General features: G+C 34.5%; 1 protein-coding gene across 1 annotated transcript; it reads left to right on the top strand.

Annotated features, from left to right (window-relative positions):
• Window positions 1-351: 351 nt before the first annotated feature.
• On the top strand, window positions 352-21,453 carry LOC145242115 (uncharacterized). Its single transcript, XM_080105030.1, has 2 exons — window positions 352-578; window positions 19,086-21,453. Exon 2 carries the CDS (start codon window positions 19,179-19,181, stop codon window positions 21,402-21,404), a length of 2,226 nt encoding a protein of 741 aa, XP_079961156.1. The 5' UTR covers window positions 352-578; window positions 19,086-19,178; the 3' UTR covers window positions 21,405-21,453.
• Window positions 21,454-25,236: the final 3,783 nt, after the last annotated feature.

Raw genomic sequence — 25,236 nt, 5'->3', positions numbered from 1 at the left:
TTTAAGTGTAGCATGGCCATTTTTTGGCCATTGAACCAAAAAATTACTCGATTTAAAATAACCCAAAAGGGGTTGATGTGACGTACAAAATAGTGTCAAATTTAAATAATCAAGTCAAATAATATTTTAAAAATATTTACTCCATCTTTTTTTTTTTTTTTTACCAAAAATGACTGGATTTACAGCGGCATTACATAACCCAAAACAGGTTGATATGCCGTCAAACCAGCCAACCTCTCTAATGGTGTTCAGTTTTAAAACACCAAAGAACCTGCACAAAAATGTATAAAAAAAAAATGGTAAAATAAAAAAATGAAGCCTAACATGAGAATTATTTCCCTTTTCGTTGCTAACTGCACCAAGCCAGCTCGGCAGGTCAGGTTTGTGTTTTAGTAAAGAATGTAAAGAATGATGGCGCATAATATAAGTCGGACCTTTTTACACCTGATTTACGGACATTTTAATCTGGATGTGGTCAAAATGGAAAACATCCATCTTTTTTATGGCATTCGTGTATCCAGTTGAAGACCGGTCGTTTTTTTTTTTCGCCGTGAAAAAAAAAATGTCCGAATAATGAGGTCTGTATTATTTTGAAAGAAAAATTGTGTCTGTGTGTCTGCTAGAACATGTTTTTTACTCCGACTTGCTTGTTGTAATGATGTTTTTCTTTTTTGGAAAAAAAAAAAAGCTCCCTTCGGACAGAGAAGAGAGAGAGAGAGCCTTCCAAGTGTATGGCTGTTTCATAAGAACAACTGCTATCACTTTGGTGCTGCTACCAGCAGCAGCGACCTATGGTCTGCTATTCCGGCCACTCTGCGAAACGAACCTCCTAAGAGGAGGCTATTCTTGCGTATTTATTAGACATTAAAAAAATAATTTCATTGAAAGTTATTCTTTTACACTTGACAAGGAATTTTTCTTGAAAAATTTTTTCTTCCTAAAAGATACGTTAAGAATAACGTTCTTGTACTTTTTTGTTTTAATTATTATTTATTCATTGAAATAAAATGTCGTCTAATAGTTTAAGAGTAACAGTAGGTTACGTCCCATTACTATGACTAAGTACTGCAGAGCCATTATACCGGGAAATATGAAAAAAAAAAACTTTGAAAAAAAAAAAAGAAAAATATATACAACATCCATTTTTGGAATCCATTCCTTCGTTGTCGCAATTTCATGTCGGCCGTGAAGCGATGGATATACAGACGACACTGATCCATCCATCCCTCCGCCATTATCACGAATTTGTAGAGAAGATGAATCTTGAAAAACAAATTTTAAAATAAAATGTCCAGTTGAACTTTAATTTTGTGTTACTGTTAAACATTTAAACGAAAAATTAAAGAAACGAAAATTTTATTTATTTATTTAGAAAATAAAACGATTTACATGGATGTAAAGATTTAAGAAAAAATAAAGAAATTGTTTTAAAAAAAAATGTTTAGTTTTTTTTTTCATTTCTTGATCACATAGTTCTTCCTAAAATACTGTTATACATTTTAGAAATGAAGACGCGTCTTTTTTAATCACCTTTGCCCAGCTTTAAGATGGCTGCCAGGGAAACAATATTATCTTAATTAAATTAGTTTTAATATTATTACAATTTGGTTCGAATGAATGACCACACAATACCATAATAATAAAACCTAGTTATTCTTTTCTTTCTTGGTACTTCTGTATTTTATGGACCAGTTATTATTTAGAAACACATTCTTAACATATAGAAATTAGATTTGTTAATTATTCTGTACTTTCATCTAACGTTGATAACAACGGGAGATACCGTACAAATTTAATCTAACTTGAAAATCCTATTAAAAACATATCAGTCTGTAAACTGCAGAAGCAGAAGCACCTATTGTCTTGGTTAGATTATTAATTATAAAACTATAATTGGTTATGGTTGTTGTTTTAGTGGCAGCCATCTTAAAGCTTAAAACTTCAATATAAACCATATCTTTTAGACATTTCTTATATATAGTTTAATAATAAATAAATAAAATAAAATTCTGTATTTTAAAAAATCAGATTACATCTCGGTATAAATCATTTTGTTTCAAATCAAATTTACAAATTCAAAATGCGATTTAATTTAAAACAAACACGTTTAAAAAAATTTTGGTCGTGTGTTAAGCAACTTAAGCATCTGTGAAATGGAGTCTTTTTAATTAATCATATTACAATTTATGCCATGATTGACACTACAATTTAAAAAGACATGTTGCTAGTCCGCCTTAATAAAATTATAACATATTTAAATTGTTTTTGTGCTAACTCCTCAGTTTTATTTTAATTTTATATTACAACAAAATTGCAATATTTCAAAATAATAATATTTTTAAAAGTCTACGAACATTGCAAAAACATAATTGACAATTAAACAAATGCTTTTTGGCTAGGAACAAAGTTCTGGTTTTATGCATAACCTGTTCTGTCCTCGGTTAGTAAAAGAAAAATCTTTCTAGACTGAGTCAATTTTTATTTTATTTTTGTTCCAATTCAGAGTACCCCCTTTATTTATTGGGGGGGTAGATTTTCCTCTCACATTAAAGTGACCTTGTGTCTAATTCTGCCCTCATGGGGAGGCAAGTAAATTCAAACATAATTGCACAAACATTATTATTGAGAACTGGACCATGGAAATAGTATAGATAGCTGTAAATGCAATATTGGGATACGTGATTGTCAAAATGGATCACCCCCGTTTATGTGAATCGACCGTTCATGCTGATTAAAAAAAAAAAAAAAAAAAAAAAAAAACATTGAATCATATCGGATCTCTTGTTTTAATTTCCTATTAACAATGCCTCCCCACGGGACAGAATTAGACACCAGGGTCGTTTTTAACGTGGAGAAAAGGAACAAAAATAAAAATTGTCTCAGTCGTGAAGTATTTCTCCTCTCCACTGACAGAGAACAAGAAATTGAAGAACAGATACTACACTTTGATCTTGTCTCGAAGGCAAAGTTTCCACAATAATAATGTTGAGGTAAATATCAACCTAACTTTATCCTCAATACAGATCTGCATAAAATGTCAACTTTTGTTCAATAAATCGTATAATAAACATTAGAAAATACGAAAACGGTTGATATGCCGTGAAACAAACATTTCCGACAAAACTGATTACTAACAGCTCTGTTACATCTGTAAAAAAAAATTGCGTATATTTTATTTTATTTTTTGTATTACCACCCGGACCTAGGGTTAGTAGCAGGGTTAAGGAATGGCGGTGCTTCTTTAGCGTGTCGTCCTCAGGGTTTCCAGACCATAAAAATATTTGAAGCCAAATCTTTTTTTTTTTTTTAATAGGCCAGAAAATGCCAAATTGATAATTGTAGCCAAATTTTCACAAACAAAAAAGCCAAACTGAACATTTAAATTGTTAAAAGAAATAAAGAATGTGTACGTAAATATATAAACATTTATATTTTTTTTTTCATTGTGCTTGTGTAGATTGGTGATATTTTGAACCGACGCATTTCAGTTGAAAACATTATGTACTTACGTGTCCTGTAGAAACCCTGAAGACGACATGCCATTGTAAAAAAAGTACTGGAATGACATAGGTTTTCTTTTATAATTTTTAACATTAATATTTTTATACGAAAATTTGATCTGGAAAATTAGCTACAAAATAGATTATTCGGGACCGTTACATTGTTAGGGACCGTTAAAAGTCAATTTCTAATTGAAGGTTTCAAACTATGAAATGAATCCCGTCGTACATTGAATTAAAAAATATATAACGCCCACAGAGATTTACATGGTAATTCAAAATTGATTTTGAAACTTTTAAACTGTCAATTCGCCAGATTTAATTTCTGGCTAGAACTGAAGTTTATTTATCTTTCTAAGCGGTTAGACACACGGTCAGGTGTTAATTTTGAAAAGCCGGTGCTAGGATTAGCGCATTTACAAAAAAAAAAAAAAAATGCCTGAGTAGCCTCATCGGTTTTCCCTGGTTGGAATGCCTCAGGTGATTAGCAATAAACTAACTTCTTAAAGAGAAAGTAAAAACCTTTTGAGACTGAATAGGGCCATACTTCAGCCTGACAGCAACAAAGTCACTGTCGCATTGATTGCTGAAGACATATCCCCAACGTGTCTAAAATAAGTTGAGATAGCTAAAAACAGTAATTGTCGACGGCGCCACTATTGTACAAGTGAACTAAACTGTTTCTAGGTGCTACGCTAGAAATGGGCGAGTGTCATGTGTTTTTGTATCCGTCCAAGAAAGTATGTCCGAAGTGCCACCGATCTCTGACCTTGTGTCACACTTTGCTATACTGATTTAACTTGATGTATATGCGCGCTTTTCTTCACATAACTATGTGTGTATATATAGTATGGAGTCAAGCTCAAATTAATTTCTATTTGTTATTTTTAAGGCTTTGAAATACTTTCAAATACAACTGTAAAAATAGTAATATCGTGCCTCAATAAGTAATACCGTGTCTTTAGACGCAACCTTCATCTTGATCTCCATTCACGATCTTTTGCAGTTATCTGTTGTCATCTCTACCGATAACACACCTGGGTACTTAATTGTGTTAGCAGCTGGAAAATGCTGAAGCAATTATCCAATCAGCTGTCAAAATTTGATAAATCTCAATGAAAGTGTGAAATTGATTAAATCAAGGAACAATTTTTAAACTGCAAATAACACACTATGTCAATGTAAAATACCTCCCTTTCCCCATGTTAAGAAAGTTTTTCTATTTAAAAAAGCTAAACAGAAACTGGGGGGGGGGGGCTGCATTCTGAATTAATCGTCTGGCAGTCTTTGCTTTGGAATCTTCCACCTGCTTATATAAATTACCAGAAAATACCAATATGAAGTTGCCGGGGATTGGGTTGTAAAGCTTAACTCGAAATTAACAGTGATTAGGTTTTTAACATAACAATCTGGACCCATTAAGCGAAAACGGTATACATTGAAATTAACTATATTTCAAAAATAAACATATATATATATATATATATATATATATATATAGTCATCCACATACAGTACTGTTTTGCTGTTTCACCGTCATCAGTGTGGTTAGACAAGCAACTACCTCAAGTTCTAACCATTGTGCTATTCGGCTGCTGCTATGCGGACAGTGAATTATCACTGTTTTGACATTGTCCAAATACCTAAGCTCAATTTGTTTACACAAAGAGCATTGCTTAATATGCTGATGCTAATTTGTATATCACTTCCCAATATGCTCAACCCAAGATAGGGAGCATTCTAGTCATCTACATACAATACTGTTTTGCTGTTTCACAGCTCATCAGTGCGGCTAGACAAGCAACTACCTCAAGCTAGATTCGAAACCCGACCACTCAAACACTCTCCACTTGCCACTGATATTTAATAATGTCGACTCAGGACAGGTGTGATTGGAGATTACACACCTCTTGCCACAAAAATTTCATGCACTGGCACCTTTACGGTGGGTATCTATAGTCTGTCAAGACTGAAGGAACCTTTAACCTATTAGAAGGTATTAGCTGAAGATCAATCATAATGAGAACAAAAATATATCATTACCGAAGAGTAATGTTTTCAAAGAACAATGTCACTGGTGAGGTGCTTCGTTTGCCTTCTCTTGAGTAACCCTCTGTGTGATTTTGTTTCTAACAATAACAATTTCTGAGAGCAAAATATTCTAAGAGCAATGTATTCTAAAACTTTTAAATAATTATTCTACCTATAGAATTGCATTTGACAATTTTATTTGGCATTAAATAACCCAAACTTGAATGTCTACTAGACGGTCCTGGATATGACCTTAAACTATATCCAGTGATGAGGCTCCAGCTTGCGGGCTTTGGGGAGTGTGGAGCCACCCTTTAATTGCCACTGCTCCCAGGTCCACTCTGACCCAGAGTGGTAGTACCTGTTAGGGTCCCAACTATGGGTTTAATAGAAACCGACTTGAAAACAACAAATATATTCTATTAAAAGTTTTTCTTCAAAATCTTTGGATTCGGCATTAAATAACCTGAAAAGGGTTGATATGCCATAAAACAAAAACAACCAAAACGACCAGCCTACTAGACACTATCCTCGAGTTTCTCTCTGTACATGGATTTGTCAAGAAAACCTGGCATAAGAATACTTTTCTCTGAAAGTAAACCCTGACCAAGCATTTAAAATCACATAGTATTTGCAGCTCAAATAAGATCTGTTCAATATGGCCACATACATCAGGTCTGTTGCCAAGGATGCTGGGAAAATGGTGGGATCCTTTTACCGCTCCAGATGCAATTCTCTTTCTGTATAAAAGCCAAGTACGTCCAAGGATGGAGTACTGCTGCCACATCTGGCCAGGAGCTGCTAAAAACAGCCTATCCTGCCTTGACAGAGTACAAAATAAGACTTTGTGGTTTAGTGGGGGATGCCCTTTTCTCTTCCCTGCAATCTCTCTCCCACAGAAGAGACGTTGCGAGCCTGTCTTTGTTTTATCATTATTTCCATGGCAGGTGCTCATCTGAGCTCCAATCTCTCGTCCCCCCTTGCAAATCTTTCATGAGAAACACCCATCTGGCTGAAACTACTGTCAATAATTTTCCCCACTCTTTATCTGTGCCTAAATCCAAACGTAGATTCCATGAGCAAAGCTTCTTTCTTAGAACTGCACGCCAGTGGAACTCTCTGCCGCTTGCCTGTTTCCCACCTGACTACAACTTGGATGTCTTCAAGTCCAACATAAACAAACTCCTGACAAACCGCCCTCTTAAGTAAGACACTCTATCAAACCTCCAATATTAATGATTACTACAATACTATCTCATTGATTACTGTACACACAATAACCCTTATCCCTGAGTGGCCTTCAGGCCTTGATAAGTGGTGACCCCCATGTAAAAAAAAAAAAAAAAAAATGGCCAATCCACACTAGCTTCAACGAGGAATGGTTCACCTTCTCCAAGTGATGTTACCACAAGTAACAGCACGAAGCTGGATACTCCACCAGACTAGATAAATTTTGTCCTGTGATCCAGTAAAAGTAAGATATCACAAGAAAGATATACTATAACATATTTAAATGATTAATTGGGAAAAGGAAAATTATATTTCTTTAGTGTTTGAGAGGTAGAGGCAAACATTAATGTAGTATTTGAATGTTTGCATATCTCATATAGAGATCAAGTGTTAGCCCCGGGAAGGGGGCCCTTTGATTTCTATGCTTTCCCTTTCTTCCTTTATGTACCTAACACCCGTTGTAGTTTCCATGAACAGTTTCTTTCCAAGAAGTTCTTGTTCATCGAACACATTACTATGGGGATGCTTCCTTGCAGACTGCCAAATGATCATCTTCAAATCTAGTGTCAACTAATACTTTTCATAAACCATTTCCATACTTTGTTCACGTAATCCATCATTTTCTGTCCTCTCAAGAGTGTTTTCATTCCCAACATCCAGAGGAGCTAGGCCCAGCAGTTGCATACAAAGTCGAGGAAGGTTTGGCTTAGAACACAAAAAAAGGAATAACGGTTGTACATGCACAAAAGTAACATTGTTATTCTAACTCCATGAATTTGCTATGCCACAACTAACACAGCCTTCCTTATTGCACGCAAAGGCAGAGATGTCTGGTGGGTGATAGATCCTGATTTTGACTCCTCCTGGATTTTCCCCGGGGTTCTATTAGCCGAGTATTATGATGAGGAAGGGTTGGACATTAGGAGTAAGCTGCTGATGATGATTACCTTCACTTAAATAGGACCAATTAGTTCAGTACATATTCAAGGGATCAATTAGGTTTCAAGGACTTCGAAAAAAAAAAAAAATTCTCCTATATTAAAAATCGACCTTGTGACAAAAAAACAAAAATACTCTAGCTTATTATTTGTTTGTTTATAGATGTCACGTGCATTGAAAAGCAACTGGTGTAGACCCAAATTCCTCTCTTTTCATTTTGCTTATTTTCTGGGGTTCTTGAAATCTAATTGATCCCTTGAATATGTACTGAACAAATTGGTCCTGTTCAAGTGAAGGTCATCAGCAGCATCTTACTCTTAATGTCCAACCCTTTCTCATCATAATAATACTCGAATATATACTGAACTGGAAAAATACTTGTCCTAGGACGGTTAAAAATTTTTTCCCCGAACAGAACATTTTTTGCATTAATTTTATGAAGTTTAAAATACATGAATGACTAAGACTGGTATTAGGATCATTTAGAATATCTTCAGTGAAAAGGGTATTTTTTTAGGACCTGCTCCAGCATAATATAAACACCCCAACCACCCCATGTTAAGAACGGCTTTTGGAATACCCCCCCCCCCAACCTCCCTATGTTAAGAACGGCTTTTGAGGTTGGGGCTATTTATTCCGAAAACCATTCTCAACATGGGGAGGAGGCTGGGGTGTTTATAATACGCCGGGGCAGTCATAAAAATTTACCATGAAAAGTGTGTATAAAAAAAAACAAAAAAAAAAACAGGGAAATGTAGTTGCGATGCCAACTATGTGGGTTACACAACATTGAGATTGGATGAGAGAGTCCAACAGCACGTACCTAGCAAAATCAGAAATTGGACATACCAAGCAACGGACATACTTGCCAACACATATGGGTCTTCAATAGCTGACCATCTCATTAAAAACCCGTCATGTGCAGTGAACTTCAGCCCAAACTCTCATTTGCAATTCTGAGTCATGGCTGCTCAATATTCTATTTAAAGATCTTGGACACTGTTCACGTTTGGTTGAGAAGGTCTTCTCTGTAAACAGAGGGAATGTCTCTTAGATTTGAGCGTTATTGACCTCTAGGATCTTTGAAAATATATCGTTGCTTTATTTTAATCGCTTTCCTGTTTTTTTGTTTTTTTTTCTTCTTCACCCATAACAAAACACAACATAACTTTATTTTAAAAATGTACATATTTTTGATTTTTCCTTCTTAAATTCCTCGATTCAGCTTTGAAAAAGCAAGGGCAAAACTGGTCAGTTGACTCCCTCTTTTATTTTTCTTCTTCCCCCTTCTCTTTTTTTTTTTTTAAAACATGTTTTACATATTTCACTTTTAATCATGAATAGTAAAAGTCTTCCCTTCATGAGTGCAATAGGTGTATATGTGCAAATTTAACTGTCTTGTTATATATATATATAATATATATATAATATATATATTACATTTAAATCTAGATAAGACACTTGCACAATTTTACCGTAAAGACTCGCCGGATTCAATGTCATAACTAATACATAAGTGATTAATTACACTACTTATCTGATAGCTAATGTTTTTGTTTTGATTTTGGCTGATGTCACCAAGGTCATATTTCTTTTTAAAAGTTTTGAAATCACTACTATATATTGGGTACAATATAATGATCAATAGAGAATTGGCTCTATAATAATAAATATGAAATGTGCATAAATGAAAATATATTTAAGCATATTTTATGACAGGGCAACACCGGGCAGCCTGCTAGTATCCCACTAAAAACTATACATGAAACTATCTGCAACATCTCTTGGATTATCTGATAACCTGAAGTAATCCTGGACTTGAATGCGCTTCCTAAAGAAAGAACTCAGCCTTTCACATACCAAGACAAACTTCAGGAAACCATGGATCACTTCAGCTTCTTTACAGATGGCTCAAAGGACAACAATAAAGCTGTCTATGCAGCTATACACGTGATACTATCAACATCCTTCCTTTAAGTCTGAATTTCCATTACTAACAATTACTATATTGTCCAATTGACTACTATACACTCTTCAACCCTTATCCTCGAGTGGCCTTTGGGCCTTGATAAGTGGTGATACCTCTGTAAAAATAAAAAATAATAAAGTGTTAGGAAATTAAAAAAAAATAAAAAGAGGAAAACCTATCACCAAAAGTGGTAATAATTTGATAATCAGAACAAAAAAAGTATAGAAAATGAATTTAGTTGGAAGACAATGGGGAGAGAGTTGTTCAATGAGGCATGCAAAGGCCGTCTGAAATAGAATAGAATAGTTAATCAGTGTGCAGCAGACTTAAAGACCAGACTTAGAGGCTAATATATTTAGAGTTAGCTTGTGGATAGTTTTAGGTGTGTGAGTTTTGCAATAATTTGCAATAATTTACAGACCGTCTTAAGTTGAAGACGGTTTACAAACAGTTGAAGATGGTTTCCAGTTTGGGTCAGTTAAAGGCAGGTTGCAGCTTGGATCAAATCGGGAGAACTTTAGGAGGCTGAGATGAGTTGACGTCAATTAACGATAAAGAGGCCTCGACAGACAACTAAGATGTTGATGTTAGCGTATTGAAAGTTGTTTTCCGCGATGGCGTAACACGCATGCACCTAGAGCCCAACCGATATTTATGAAATGTGTCGAAGTTTGTTTTCTCAGTGTTTTTGGTTGTTTTATTTTTTTATGATTGTTAGGCACTGTGCACCCCCTCGGCAGTCACCAGTGTGAGAGATGATGACATGGCCAGAAGAGAAAGTGTGGGAGAAGAAAACCATGCACACAGCGTTGGGCTCAGCAGTTGTTATCAAGTAGGGGAGTACGTGGGTTTACATACAAAAAACATCCATCTTTAGTGGTAAGGCTTGTGTCTTAGATGTGGCATTCAAGATAAAGCTGAAAAAAAAAAGTTCATTATACTGTTAGACGCCCTCTCAGTATTATTATCTATGTATAATAAATAAAACAGTAGATGTATGTATGTGTTTAAATGATAAACTACTGGTCACATAACGCTAAAATTAGCAGAAAACAGTAATCATACACAAGTATGGTTTATAATGAATAAGATGTTTGTTTGAATGAATGAATACCATATACAGAAATATGTTGGCAACTTGAAATGCAAGGTGCTCTTTTCAACTTGCCGACATATTTTTTTTTATGAATTCAATTGTACCTATTTACTATACCTCCCCACGGGACAGAGTTAGACACCAGGGTCGTTTTTTAACGTGGAGAAAAGGTACAAAAATAAAAACTGTCTCAGTCGTGAAGGAGTTCTCCTCCACCGAAAGAGAAAAAGAAATAGAAGTGCAGCATCTGAAGAACAGATGGTATTTATTTGCTCCCCCACCGAGCAAATTAGGCACAAGGCCAATTTTTAATGTGAGGAGTGAAGGGAGGGGGAAGGGAAAAAGGGGACCAGCTCCCGAGAGGTGGGAAATGGGAGCTGGTTAAAGGTCAGGGATGTGGGGTTGCCCCCACATTTGGTCTTTGCTAGTCATAGCTAGTCATAGCTTGCAGCATCTGAAGAACAGATGGTATTTATTTGCTCCCCCACCGAGCAAATTAGGCACAAGGCCGATTTTTAATGTGAGGAGTGAAGGGAGGGGGAAGGGGAAAAGGGGACCAGCTCCCGAGAGGTGGGAAATGGGAGCTGGTTAAAGGTCAGACATGTGGGGTTGCCCCCACATCTGGTCTTTGCTAGTCATAGCTAGTCATAGCTTGCAGTATCTGCCGGAACAGATGCTACACTTTGATCTTGTCCCGAAGTAATTGTAGTCATCGTTAGCAGTTGTTAAATTTTAAATCTTTCTTATCTCTCTGTCGGGTTAGCTTAAATGGTAGGGAATTCAGCTGGAGCGCTAAATCTTTTGGTTTCAATTCTAACCAATAGCACCTATGTCATTTTTTTATAAATTTTAAATCAGTATTATATATATATATATATATATATATATATATATAGCACTGAAGCGATGGGCAAATGCTTCTTTAATAGGTATTTGATGAGGGACATTTGCAGGCACCAATTCGTAGCTTTGTGGGTAGAGCTGCTGACTGTCAACTCTATAGTTATAGGTTCGATCCACGGCTGGAGTAGGGTACTTGTCTAGTCACACTGATGAGTTGTGATACAACGAAACAGTACTGTATGTGGATGACTATATATCTATAATATAAAGCTGAACGTCTGTGTGTGTTTCTGGTCATGAATAGGCTCCTATATGGTTGACTATTATAGAAAACTGATCACATATAATGATAGAAGATGTATCGAGACACAGAAATGGGTATGTTTGATCTGGCATAATGATGATTCATTAAAATTGTGGGATCTGCGTATGCACCTGGTCAACAAAGTATGAAAATAAAAAATTTAAAAATTAAAAAAAAACGTTTACAAGTGTTTTTGATATAGATGTAAATAATAATACTTTGATAAGTATGTTTTAATTTAAATAGGGATGGTATAATAAATTATGGAGTTTATCTATTTTATTTTTACTTTCATCATATTTTGCTTTGATTTTGATACCCCCAAATTCGAAACTATCTGTTTACAACCCTTCCGTTTCATAACCTATCAGACTTTCATAAATCAGAGTCCATTTTCTGTAGGCGGTTTTTGAACCCAGTCAACGACGGGTACTTTTGCTAGTATATATATATATATATATATATATATATATATATATATATATATAATATTAAAAAAGAAATGGCTCTGTAATAATAAATACAAACAGCAATAAATACATTAATCTTCAAGAAACCAGAGCCAGTAAAACAACCTCCTTCACAAAATTGGCCAAACATTTTAGACAAGACTGACTTACAAAAACGACGGATACAGACAGAAATAGCCCATAAGAGCTACCAGAAATACTCCAAGACTTCCATTGCAGAAAACTCCAATAAATGGTTCCCTCTTGCCAAACTTTCACAAAAAACATTCAACTAGCTACAACCACTACATACAATTTCACTCACTCTCTATCTGCGCCTAAATCTAAACACGGATTCCATGAACAAAGCTTCTTGCCCGTCTGTGGAACACTGTTCTGCTGGCCTGCTTCTTGGTTGAATGCAACATGGTAGTCTTTAAATCCATTGTAAACAAGTTCTTGTTGAACCGTCCCCCAAAATAATGAAATTCTATCAAATTTACACAATTAACGATTACTGCACTAACACCTTACATTCATTAACCCTTATCCTCCAGTGGCCTTTGGGCCTTGATAAGTGGTGACTCCCAAGTAAAAAAAAAAAAAAAAATGGAAGAATAGGCCAATCAGTAATGTGCTAAATATTTTCTGGATGAACTATCTCAGGAATATATAAAGGAAGGCTCTGTAGACTGGCTGAAAAGAGGATTACTCCATTATTATCAGGCGACGATGATAATAGCAAGCCCAATTTAGTCTTGATTTAGTCAAACTTAGGAGAATAGAAGCCAGATTTGAGTACATCTAGAAAGCAGCAGGTAATGATATTTTATTTATTATATTGGCCACACTCGACTTATTAGACCATGTATAGATTACTGTAGAACCCCAGGATACGGTGACCCTAGGATACATTTTTTTCAGGTTACGATGTGAAATACAATGTTTTTCCGAGCCTCTGGTTACGGTATTTGCCCCACCTTACGGTGTTATTTATAATGTTATTTGATTATATACATGTGTATTATATACTGTACCGTATTTGGTTACTAATTTTTAATATCGTATCCCGAAGTTCTACTGTACTGTCGTCATATTTGGGCTGGCGAATCTGTGTCCCATTTGAAGGTTATTGATAAATTGCAGAAATGCATCTGTAATTTGATTGGCCCCACACGTTTTTCTCCACTGCAACCTCTCTCTCAAAGACGTGATGTTGCTAGTCTCAGTCTTTTCTATAAATACTATTATGGCATGTGTTCTTCACAATTGTCTGATCTATTCCCTGCTTCCTTTGTTCTAGCTCATTTAACTCGTTGGTCTAGTGGTCTCCATCAGTTCGACGTTTTAATACCTCATTATAATACAGCGTCCTATTCCAGTAGCTTCTTTCTAAGAAATGCAAGGTCATGGAACTCTCTTCCTGCTCACTGTTTTCCTTCTACCTACAGTGTTGGATTTTTTTTCAAGACTAAGGTCAATCGGCATCTCCTATCTTTGCAATAATCATTCTTCGTTCTTGTTAGCTCCTTACATCAAGTGGCTTCATGCCTTGTATCAAGTGATTTCCATTAAAAAATATATTCAACGATCAAACGCCATACACCATTAAGCATTTCCTGTTGGCATGTGGTGATTTCGCTCACATTAGACAACTGTTTTTTCTTATACTGATTGCATGAAAGATTTAATATGACAACAATTTTATCATTCTTGAGGACTATTAAAATACTAGACTTTTTAGCTTGTTAAAAATGGGGAAAAGTTATAGCCTGTTGACTTAGAAAAAGTGCTTTATTCCAAACGTAAATGTGCTATTGTGGTGGCTAATTCCTATTAATTCATATTAATCACTAATTGTACATCAACCGGATATCATAATACTTAGTTTGCCATAACAAAGGTCCATACAAAATTTTAGCCAAATCGACTCAGTAGTTTCTGCGGAAAAATGGAACAGACAGACAAATGGAAGTATAATATAGATACAATAAACTGTAAAAATAAAATATCTCCTGCGAACAATTTGGTAGCTTTGAATATTGTTGAGCTACTTCTTATTTATGATTACTCCCAGGTCCACTCTGGTCTGGAGTTATAATACCTGTCGGAATCCCATCTATGGATTAAATAGATGCTGCCTCAAGAACAACATGAAACTGTAATCAGCAAAATAACTTTCATATTAAATGAATAATAACAAATTACATTTTTGACTATGAGCAAAGTGTAATATCTGTTCTGATGTTGCACTTAGTCTTTTCTGTCTTCTGTCAGAGAATGAGACAATTTTCAATATTTCAATAGGAATTCCATGAATAAATATTTGAAAATAAAAACCAACAAAAAACAAAAATTATTAAAATGACTGGATTCAGCATGAAATAACTCTAAAATAAATTGGTTAAAAAAAAACAACAGCATAAAAAACATTAATCTGAGCAACATCTTAAACTCTATTAGAGAAATAAAATTATTCTTTTTTTTTTTAATTAATTATTTGGACTATTATTCTCATCTTCTGAAGATGAAAAAAATAGTACAAATAATTAATTAAAAATCATACAAATAACTCATCTCTAAAATAATTCCAGAAACTAATTTGATAGAAATAAGATTCTTCAATAAAAGTTAACTATCCACAATAAAAATAAATGACAAAACGACTATCTTCCAATATGCTCTGTAGTTACATTGAGCTTCATAAATTTAAGGATTGGTATAAATAAAGGGCGAAATACGATTGAATAAGCATATTTTTCCCATTAACATATATTAAAAATATATTTTTAAAACAAAACTAGAATAATTATTTATCTGATAGGATTCTGTTTTAAATATACAATTGCAAATTATTTAGGACTTCTACCTAATCATGGCTGACAGATTGAAAGCATGCTACTCTCGTAGATTAAATAAAGTGTTCCATTCGAAATTCCGATCCGTTCGAAATTTCAAGCAGATTCCTGAGTTTGACAAGATACACTTGAAGAAAGCCGGAGATTACATCAACCAAAACGCCATGAAGATAATACTCAAGATGACAAATCCAAATAATACAAATAACCTATGGGATTCTATTTGAAAATTTGATTTGACATTAAATAACCCATTTATGGTTACTTTTCTGAATTTTTGAGATGAGGAATGGTTATTTGTATTATTTCGATTCTTTGGACTACTGTTCTCATCTTGAGTTTCATTTTCACAACGTTTTAGTTGATATAACTTCCAACCTTCTTCAGGTGTATCTTGTCGAACTTGGGAATGTTTCTGTTGCACTCAGAAATTTGGACGGAATTTCGAATGGAACTCTTTGTTTACTTTAAAAAAAAATAATACAATTGCAAATTACTTAGGACTTCTATCCAGTCATGGCCGATGGAACGAGAGCATGCTACCCCTTTGAAGTAAATAAAGGGTACCGTTCGAAGTTCCGTCCAAATTCCTGAGTTCGACAGAAACATTTCCGAGTTTGACAAGATACACTTGAAGAAGGTCAGAGGTTACATCAATCAAAAGATTGTGAAAATGACGATCAAGATGAGAACAGTAGTTCGATGAATCCAAATAATACCATTTATAGTTAATCTATAATATAAATCTCATCTGTCTGTTTAAATGTATGTAAGTATGTTTGTATTTCTGCCTAAATCTTTCGACAGAGGCAACATATTTTCACGAGATCAATGTCATTTGAAGCTCGACCCTTTGGACAACAAATATCAAAAAGTTGGCTAAAAACATTAATTCCTTCACCCTCAACTGGGCACTTTTCTACAGAGAAGGGGTCGCTTTTTTTGCCAATATTTTCGAAAGTCATCCCCCTCTTTATGATTGACTAGCCTTAATTTAAGCATTTGTTATTTCCAGTTTGGTGATGGGCGCAACAGCAAAGGCATCACATTTTTTTTGTTTTTTTTTAACGTTATTTTTCTCCTTCACAGTACTGGTTCGAGCCTGCCTGCCTACTACCACTTTTTTTTTTTTTGCTCAACACATACCTCCAAACACCTGGGCAACGCCGAGCAATGCCGAGCACCCAGGCTAGTATGGCATAAAACAAACTTTTAAAAAAGTCATCATACTGTGTTCAGTTAATGAGTGTTTTATAAATTCCAAAAATCCTGCAACATCGGGATCTGTCAATTATTTGATGAGTTATTTCACCGCTACGGAAGTTCACTTAGAATGTATTTACGTACGTTTACTATAATTGGGAGGCGGATCAGGTTCCTGTCTATAAGTGGTGGAGAGCGAAACAGACTGCAATATTTTATTGTGGATCGATAATCTTCACAAAGCTGCTCCTCCTCATATTACATAAAATATTTCTTTTATTCCTAAATGCAAAAACGTTCTACATTGGCTTTGTAGACATAAAATTCTCTTTTTTTATAGAAATCGCTTCAGACAAGGCATGAAGCCACTTGATGTAAGAAGCTAACAATAATAAAAGATGATTATTGCAAAGACAGGAAATGCCTATTGGCCTTCGTCTTGAAAAGGTAAACAGTCAGCAGAAAGAGAATTCCACAAGCCTGCAGTTCTTGGAAAGAAACTACTGCAATAGGAAACCATATCATAATGAGGTATCAAGACAGCGATTTGAGGAAGACCACTAGAATAACAAGTGAAACGTACTGGAACAAAGGTAGCAAGGAATCGATCAGACAATTCTGAAGAACACACGCCATAATTATATTTATAGAAAAGACTGTGACTAGCAGCATCACGTCTGTGAGAGAGTGGGTGCAAAGAAGAAGAAAAGGTGGGGTGGGGGGGCTATTTAATTACAGATACGTTTCTTAAGGAAATTACACGTCACCGATTGCATTGCTTTTTGCGTCACAATGCTTTTTTTCAATTTTGAGAATATCATTGACCAATGATAAAAGAAAGACTGTTAGACATTCATGAATTAAACTTGCAAGACAAGTCAGATATAAAGTGAAGTTTATTCCTACCAAATATGATTAGTGTGTGCAAAAAGGATTGTGAATTCTCTTAACGAGTCCATGGATTGTATATTTATGGTATTGTTTAATATTATCTTGATGATCATCTTATATATAAAAGACTATATGTCTGTCTGTCTGTCTCCATATTTTCAAATTCTACCTCCTCCGAAACTAAAAGTCACAGAGTGGCGCTAGGGGCCTCAAATGATTAAATTTTTTACGGACCGTTCTTTTATGGTTCTTTAGCCGGGTAAAATTGTTTTTAAAAGGTCAAAAAATGGGTCAAAATTGAAAACAAAAAAAATCATTATACATTTTGTACATCCGTCTTAGTTTATTTTTGATTTTTAATTTTTAATCAGTTCATATGCGTGTCACGTTGGTACAGTGGTAACGTCACCAGCTTTGAATGCTACAGTTTCAGTTTCGATTCTAGTTGATGGCAACCAAATACTTTTTTTTTTTTTACTTTTGAAATCATGACTATATAAGAATATATACGAAATCTAGACAAATTAAAATATCATTTTTAGGCAAACGTCAATGTCGGAATACCCTGGCCAAATCAATCAAGTTCATTTAATTTGGGTTTTTTTTTAGTTCTGATTCGATTTTTAAGTTTTATAGGAGCAGACGATTTTTTTAGTGGTGATTTAGCCAGGGTATTCTGACATTAACATTTGTCCATATTTAAGCATATTTTATGCCTGGGCAAAGCTAGCCCCCCCCTTCCCCACGCTAGTAGTGACAAAATGTTATTACTGGGGGTTTTACTGTATATGTATGATAAATTGAAGCACAACAAGGCAGAACAATTGCTCCTGCTGATTTTCTATTCCTGTAATATTTAGGCACATCATTCGAGCAACCTGGAATTCTTATGTCAAAAACAACAAAAAGCAAACGATTTTAATTTCCTGTTTGTTTGTTTGCTTGTCAATGTAAAAAATAAACAAGTTTTGTTTTTGTTTGCTTTTGGGGGTTTTTTTTTTTAGACTAACAGGCTGAGATTTTGGGGGAATTAAATAATTTGATAGCATATTTACATGCCATTTTCATTTTCATTTTTTTTTTAACATTTCTTACTAAAAAAAGAAAATTTACAATTAAAAATAACACAATTAAAAAAAATTACCTGCGATTAAAGAAACACTATTAAAAAATACCTACGATGAAAGAAACACTATTAAAAAATGAAAACTTACCATTAAAAAAACATTTACTATTAAAAAAAAGTACTTACTATTAAAAAAATACAGTTAAGATTTTAAAAAAGAACACTTACTAAAAAATAACACTTACTATTAAATAAATTTTGTTATTTAAAAAAAAGGAGACTTAATATTAAGAAAACACTTACTATTAAAAAAGCATTTGTGATTTTATAAAAAGAACATTTACTATTAAAAAAACATTGTTAAAAAAAAACACTTACCATAAAAACAATTACTATTAAAAAAATGTTACAATTTTTAAAAAAAGACTTACTATTAAAAAACATTTACTACTTTAAAAATGTAAATAAATATATATATATTTTTTTTTTAATTTAAGGGAATATTTTTTCTTTTGTGTTTGACTATGATTTTTTAAAAAAATATTCTTCCTAAGTCTGAAAAACAATTTATTTATTTTTTACAAAGACTTTTACCAAAAATTCAAAAAACAGCAGAAGCCTTTTGTCGTGCTTAAATAGTAAAACCGGCTTTATGTAATTCCTGGATTGAATTCTTTGTTTAATGTTTTTCCTTTTCTAATTACAGATGCTGCCTTAATGCGTAGGCCTATCAGGATTAATTACTCTTGCATAAATACTTCAGGGTTTTTTGTCAATCCTGTCTTGAATCACGGGCACTATGCAACCTACAACAGCCTTAAAGTGCCCCGCTCCCCCAACCAGCAACATATTTCCCAATCCCAGTGATTATATCAACAAAGAAAATCCTGTATCTTCAACGGGAACAAATCTCCACAACACTCAATCCCAGGCTTCCGTTAGTGGTTCAGCACCTTTAACCCAAAGTTCCAGCCCCATTTCACCTAGTGAAAGTAATCACACTTTAGCATCGAGTACTTCAAGCACTCCGATTAGTCAAAACCGTGGGGGAAGCAATACCAACAATGACGGTGCTAATACCAGTGATGCGAAAATTGTATACTCGGTCCAGTCGATGTATCCTCCAATCGGGATGCCACTTGGTTTGAGTAGCAGTCATCATCCTCATCAGTTCTTCAATAATTTTCTCAGTCCAGAATTTTATACGGGGCAGGCGTCACCAAATACAGGAAACAGTGGCAGTATGACTGCTGCTAGTTTTACAGGCCTATCAACCGGCCTCCTCTACCCTGCCGATCACTACACCAAATGTCACAGGCGCAACCTTGCCGGCCGCAAGCCATTCAAATGCGAGGTGTGCCGCAAGGGTTTTTCTCGGCGCATAAACCTGACCAACCATGAGAAAGCCCCCACGGGGGAGACACATTTTTATTGCGAGTATTGCAAGAAGGCGTTTGGACAGCGGGCACATCTAAAGACACACGAGTTGACTCATACGGGGATCAAGCCGTTTTCATGCAACTTTTGTGGGAAGACGTTTGCGCAACGGGCAAATTTCGATAACCATCGACGAACTCATACTGGGGAGAGGCCCTATCATTGCTCCTTCTGCGAGAAATCATTTTCGCAACAGACGAATCTCGATAACCACGAACGGACCCATACAGGCCTAAAACCCTACCATTGCGAGTTCTGTCCTAAGACCTTCTCCCAGCGGACCAACCTGGACAACCACAAGCGTATACACACGGGCAACATGTTTAGGTGTTCGTATTGTCCGAAAGAGTTCACACAGCAGATAAACTTACGGAACCATGAGCGGATCCATACTGGCGAACGTCCATATGCATGTTCGTTTTGTCCAAAGGCGTTCTGCCAGCAGACGGAGCTGAAGAACCATGAGAGAACGCATACCGGTGAAAAGCCATTTATCTGCCCGATGTGTTCAAAGGCATTCAGCCAGCAAGGCAACCTCAAGATACATACACGCGTCCATACTGGCGAGCGTCCCTTTGTGTGTGATGTCTGCTCAAAGGCATTCAGCCAGCGGACAAATCTTGACAACCACAGGCGTATTCATACGGGCGACATGTTTAGGTGTTCGTATTGCAGCAAGGCGTTCAGCCAGCGCGTTAACATGCGCAACCACGAACGTATCCATACTGGTGAAAAACCTTTTGCTTGCAACGTGTGCTCTAAAGCGTTTAGCCAACAGGGCAACCTAAAAAACCATCTCCGAACGCATTCTGGCGAGAAGCCATTTAATTGTGAGATTTGTGGTAAGGCTTTCGGGCAGCGGACAACGTTGGACAACCATAGACGGACTCACGGCGTAGCAGCTGCAAAACAGCAAGCTGCTGCTGCTGCGGAATCTGCTGCTAACAGTCATAACCAAACTACAAACAACAATAACAATCATCATCAAAGCAACCACCAACATCATCATCACCACCAGCATCATAATAACAATAGTCATATCAACAATAGTAGTAGTAGTAGTAGCAGTAATAACCATAATCATCACAATCCAAACAGATCGTACAACTGTGATATCATTGTGCCGACACCGCCTTCGTCGATGCGGAATGTTTCTGGAATGACCAGCGGGGGTGGTCCTGACTCTGCATTCACGCACACCTCCCACCATAGCAGTCAGCACAAATCGAGCTTGCGAAACGTCGATGCCAGCCACCACCACCAACACCAGTCTCATGACCAGCAGCCGCTGGCTCATTTTCAACATTCGTCCCACCCGCTTCATTCCCATCCTCACTCTGCCCATCCATTGCATGCTCACTTGGGGGAAGACCGAGGCCTGCGTGATTCACAGACTCCTAGCTTGCGGCTACCCTCTTCGGCGCTTTCGTCATCGTGGTTAAATTCAGCCTATCTGCAAGAGATGCCGCCTAGTTGGGAAAACAACTATCTATGGTCCCGAGGGTTCCCCATGGCTCCAATGTCGGCGGCTGGATGGAACAATATGACTGCACCACTTTCCTGTAGCATGAAACAGAACAAACCATGACAATTTAATTGAAAACCTCATGAATTTTCTTTCTCTATCTCTCTCTTTCTTTCTGTCTTTCTCTCTAATATATATATATATATATATATATATATATATATATATATTATATTATATTTAATATATATACATTATATTTAATATATATTATAATATATATATATATATATATATATATATATATTATATATATATATATATATATATATATTATATTCAATAGGTATTTAATAATTATTATAGTAAATAATTATAGAATCGACAGTGGATCAAGGAGTGATATATATATATATATATATATATATATATATATATATATATATATATATATACTTTTTATTAGTTTTACATAAACATTAATATGTTGCTACACATTCATGAGCATGTTTCTCCCAGTTAAATGTTATTAGAGACCTTTTCAGGCAATAATGCTTACACAAAAGTAGAGTCCGTTACTTGTAACTGGCTGACTGAAACATGAATGTGTAATGATATGTCTAAAATAAATGTAAAAGTATATCTTGCTCTACTTCGGCATTGAGCATTTTTGTATGAACCTTGTTAAATTCATTGATTGTTCCACCTCTGAAAAATATTAACCTGAAATTATATATATATATATATATATATATATATATATATATATATATATATATATATGTATATGTATATACATGTGTATGTATATAACATATGTATTATATTATATATATATATATATATATATTATATACATGTATCATATATATAACATATGTATATTATATATATATAATATATATATTATATAATATATATATATATTATATACATGTATCATATATATATAACATATGTATATTATATATATAATATATATATATTATATAATATATATATGTGTGTATACATACATATATATCACATATATATGCATATATATCATATGCATAACAAGTTATTTAAAAAAAAGCAATAAATTGCTTAATTGCAGGTTCTACAAGTGCTACCCTCCAGTATCTTTTTTTAAACTATACATTACAGTGTCTGTTGGCTGTACAAAGGTTTCATCGATCGGGTTATACTGCATCTAGGATAGAAACAGATCAATTCTTCAGCCCTATTCAATAGGTGAAAACTCTGAGAAAAGAAAGTGAAACGCACAAATCACTGGTTCAAGTGAGGCAGCGGTCCTTTTTTAGCATTCCCCTTTTAATCTCTCGCCCAATTGTCTAACCCCGCCCCCCCCCAAAAAAAAACACCATACGTCCAACCATCACAGTGACAACTTTGTAACATCTATTTGAGCATATTATTATTCCTCTTCCCTATTATGTAAGGTGTCTCAAAATAATGGTACTTCTACTGACCTGTTTCATGACACTTGCAGATCCCTTAATTCATGTTATCAGCATTGTCTGAACAATAATGGTCATCAATTTGAAAATTTACAAATATGATTCTTCAGTTACATTTGTTTTCTGTATTCAAAGCTATTCCATTTCACAATACGTTCATAAATAAAGGTTTTACTGTCATTGAAAGTGTGAGTACATTTTTTGAGACACCCTGTACAAGGTATCCAATTTCTGGATTGCCCATCTAGATAAGCATAGGGGTCACTATTTGAACCTGGGTTCTTATGTACTTGTTGTCTCCCTGTTTCTACTTTCATTCCCAATTCATAGCAGTGGTCCGGTATTGGTGGACTTTTTTTTTTTAACCAAAACAGACATAAACAATGTTTTCTTTAAGTTTAAACTATTTCAAACTGATATCAATCATTGCACAATAAAAACAATTAAATTAAAACAAAAATGATTTTTCCTATTTAATATTTAAGTAAAAATTTCTTGATTACTAAATTTAAAAGGTTATTCTAGCAAATCTGAAGGTTCTCATCGACCATTGCATGGAATTTTTACTTGATTAAATAATTTGAAATCAGAAAAATGAGAACGTTACTGCACTTTTTTCATAGTATTTTCAAGTTAAATTCAATTTTTATGATACTAGTGGCGGAGGAGGGGGGGTCTAGCTTTGCCCGGGCATAAAATATGCTTAAATATGATATTTTAATTTGTCCAGATTTCGTATATATTATTATAGAATCGTGATTTCAGAAGTAAAAAAAAGTATCTAGGTGCCATCAGCTAGAATCGAAACCGAATCTACAGCATTCAAAGCTGGTGACGTTACCACTGTACCAACGTGACATGCATATGAACTGATTAAAAATTAAAAATAAACTAAGATGAATGTATAAAAAGTATAACCATTTTCTTTCAGTTTTTACCCATTTTTGACCCCTTGAAAACAATTTTAACCGGCTAAAGAACCATAAAAGAACGGTCCGCAAAAAATCCAATCATTTGAGGCCCCTAGCGCCACACTGCGACTTTTAGTTTTGGAGGAGATAGAGTTTGAAAATATGAAAACAGACACAAAGACCAACAGACAGATAGGCAGTCAGACATATAGCCGTTTATATTTTAGATTTTTGTTTATTAAATTTCAGTTTTGTTAGAATAATTTTTTAAATTTAGTAATCAAGTAAAAACGTTAAACTTTTACTTATATTTCGAAATAAGAAAAATTATTTTTTTGTTTTAATTATTTTTTTTACTGTGCAATAATTTATATCAGTATGAAATAGGTTAAACTTTCAAAAAAAAAAACATTGTCCGTTTTGGTCAAAATAAAAATAGATCAAGTCCGCTGATGTCAACCCATTTCTACAAATTTAGAATAGGGCACATGAGAAAGAAAAAAAACGAAAGTAGAAACGGAGACAACAAGTACATGAGAACCTGAACCTGTTCCCAAAACGAAGCCCTTGGCCCATGTCGGTATTTTGGAAGGGACCAATTGTCAGAAAACATCGAGTTTAGACGACACATACCTAAACTAGTCAAGATATATTAGACATCATGAGAGAAAAAGAAGAAATACATAAAAAAATCTTTTATAAGCAAACATCTAAATAAACCAACATCTAAATACGCAAACATCTAAATAAACCAACATCTAAATACGCAAACATCTAAATAAACCAACATCTAAATACGCAAACATCTAAATAAACCAACATCTAAATACGCAAACATCTAAATAAACCAACATCTAAATACGCAAACATCTAAATAAACCAACATCTAAATACGCAAACATCTAAATAAACCAACATCTAAATACGCAAACATCTAAATAAACCATGCACACTAATAAAGACACCTTTTAAATAAAATAAGTATATAAAAAAATTTTTAACCTACCCTTAAACAAATAATAACGAAAGACAGATTTTTATGAACGCGAAATATCTGTTATAAGGGAACACAAAAAGAAAGCACCGCCTGACTTGAACTGAACTCGATTTGTGCTTTTCCCCTTTCTGAATCTTTGTTTACTCAGTAGTGTTGGAGAGTCGATCTGTTTCTACTATCCAGTTTCTACTTCAGACCTGTAAAAATCAGGCACACCAAACAGACACTGTAATGTACAGTTTTTAAATAAAATATTATATACATATATATATATATATATATATATATATATATATATATATATATATATAGAGAGAGAGAGAGAGAGTATCAAAAAAATAAGAAAACATCAATATAAAAATATATACTAATGTATATAGATTTACATGTTTATTCAATATCCTTCCCAAGAGTTTAGTTGTGTATATTGCACACATATATAAAACCCACCATGCCAGGTATGCTATACACTTACCTCCATTATCTATATAAAAGCCAAGTACGTCCAAGGATGGAATACTGCTGCCATATCTGGCCAAGAGCTGCTAAAAACAGCATATCCTGCCTTGACAGAGTACAAAATAGAC

This window comes from Euprymna scolopes, chromosome 21 (assembly GCF_053919585.1).
Source record: "Euprymna scolopes isolate OS-2025 chromosome 21, ASM5391958v1, whole genome shotgun sequence".
Lineage (NCBI taxonomy): Eukaryota > Metazoa > Mollusca > Cephalopoda > Sepiida > Sepiolidae > Euprymna > Euprymna scolopes.
Note: the sequence above shows the minus strand (reverse complement) of the source record. Positions and strands in the feature narration are given on the sequence as shown.

Bases quoted from the DNA above. Each gene is read 5' to 3' on its own strand.
- LOC145242115 (XM_080105030.1), top strand. From the start codon at position 19,179: ATGCAACCTACAACAGCCTTAAAGTGCCCCGCTCCCCCAACCAGCAAC.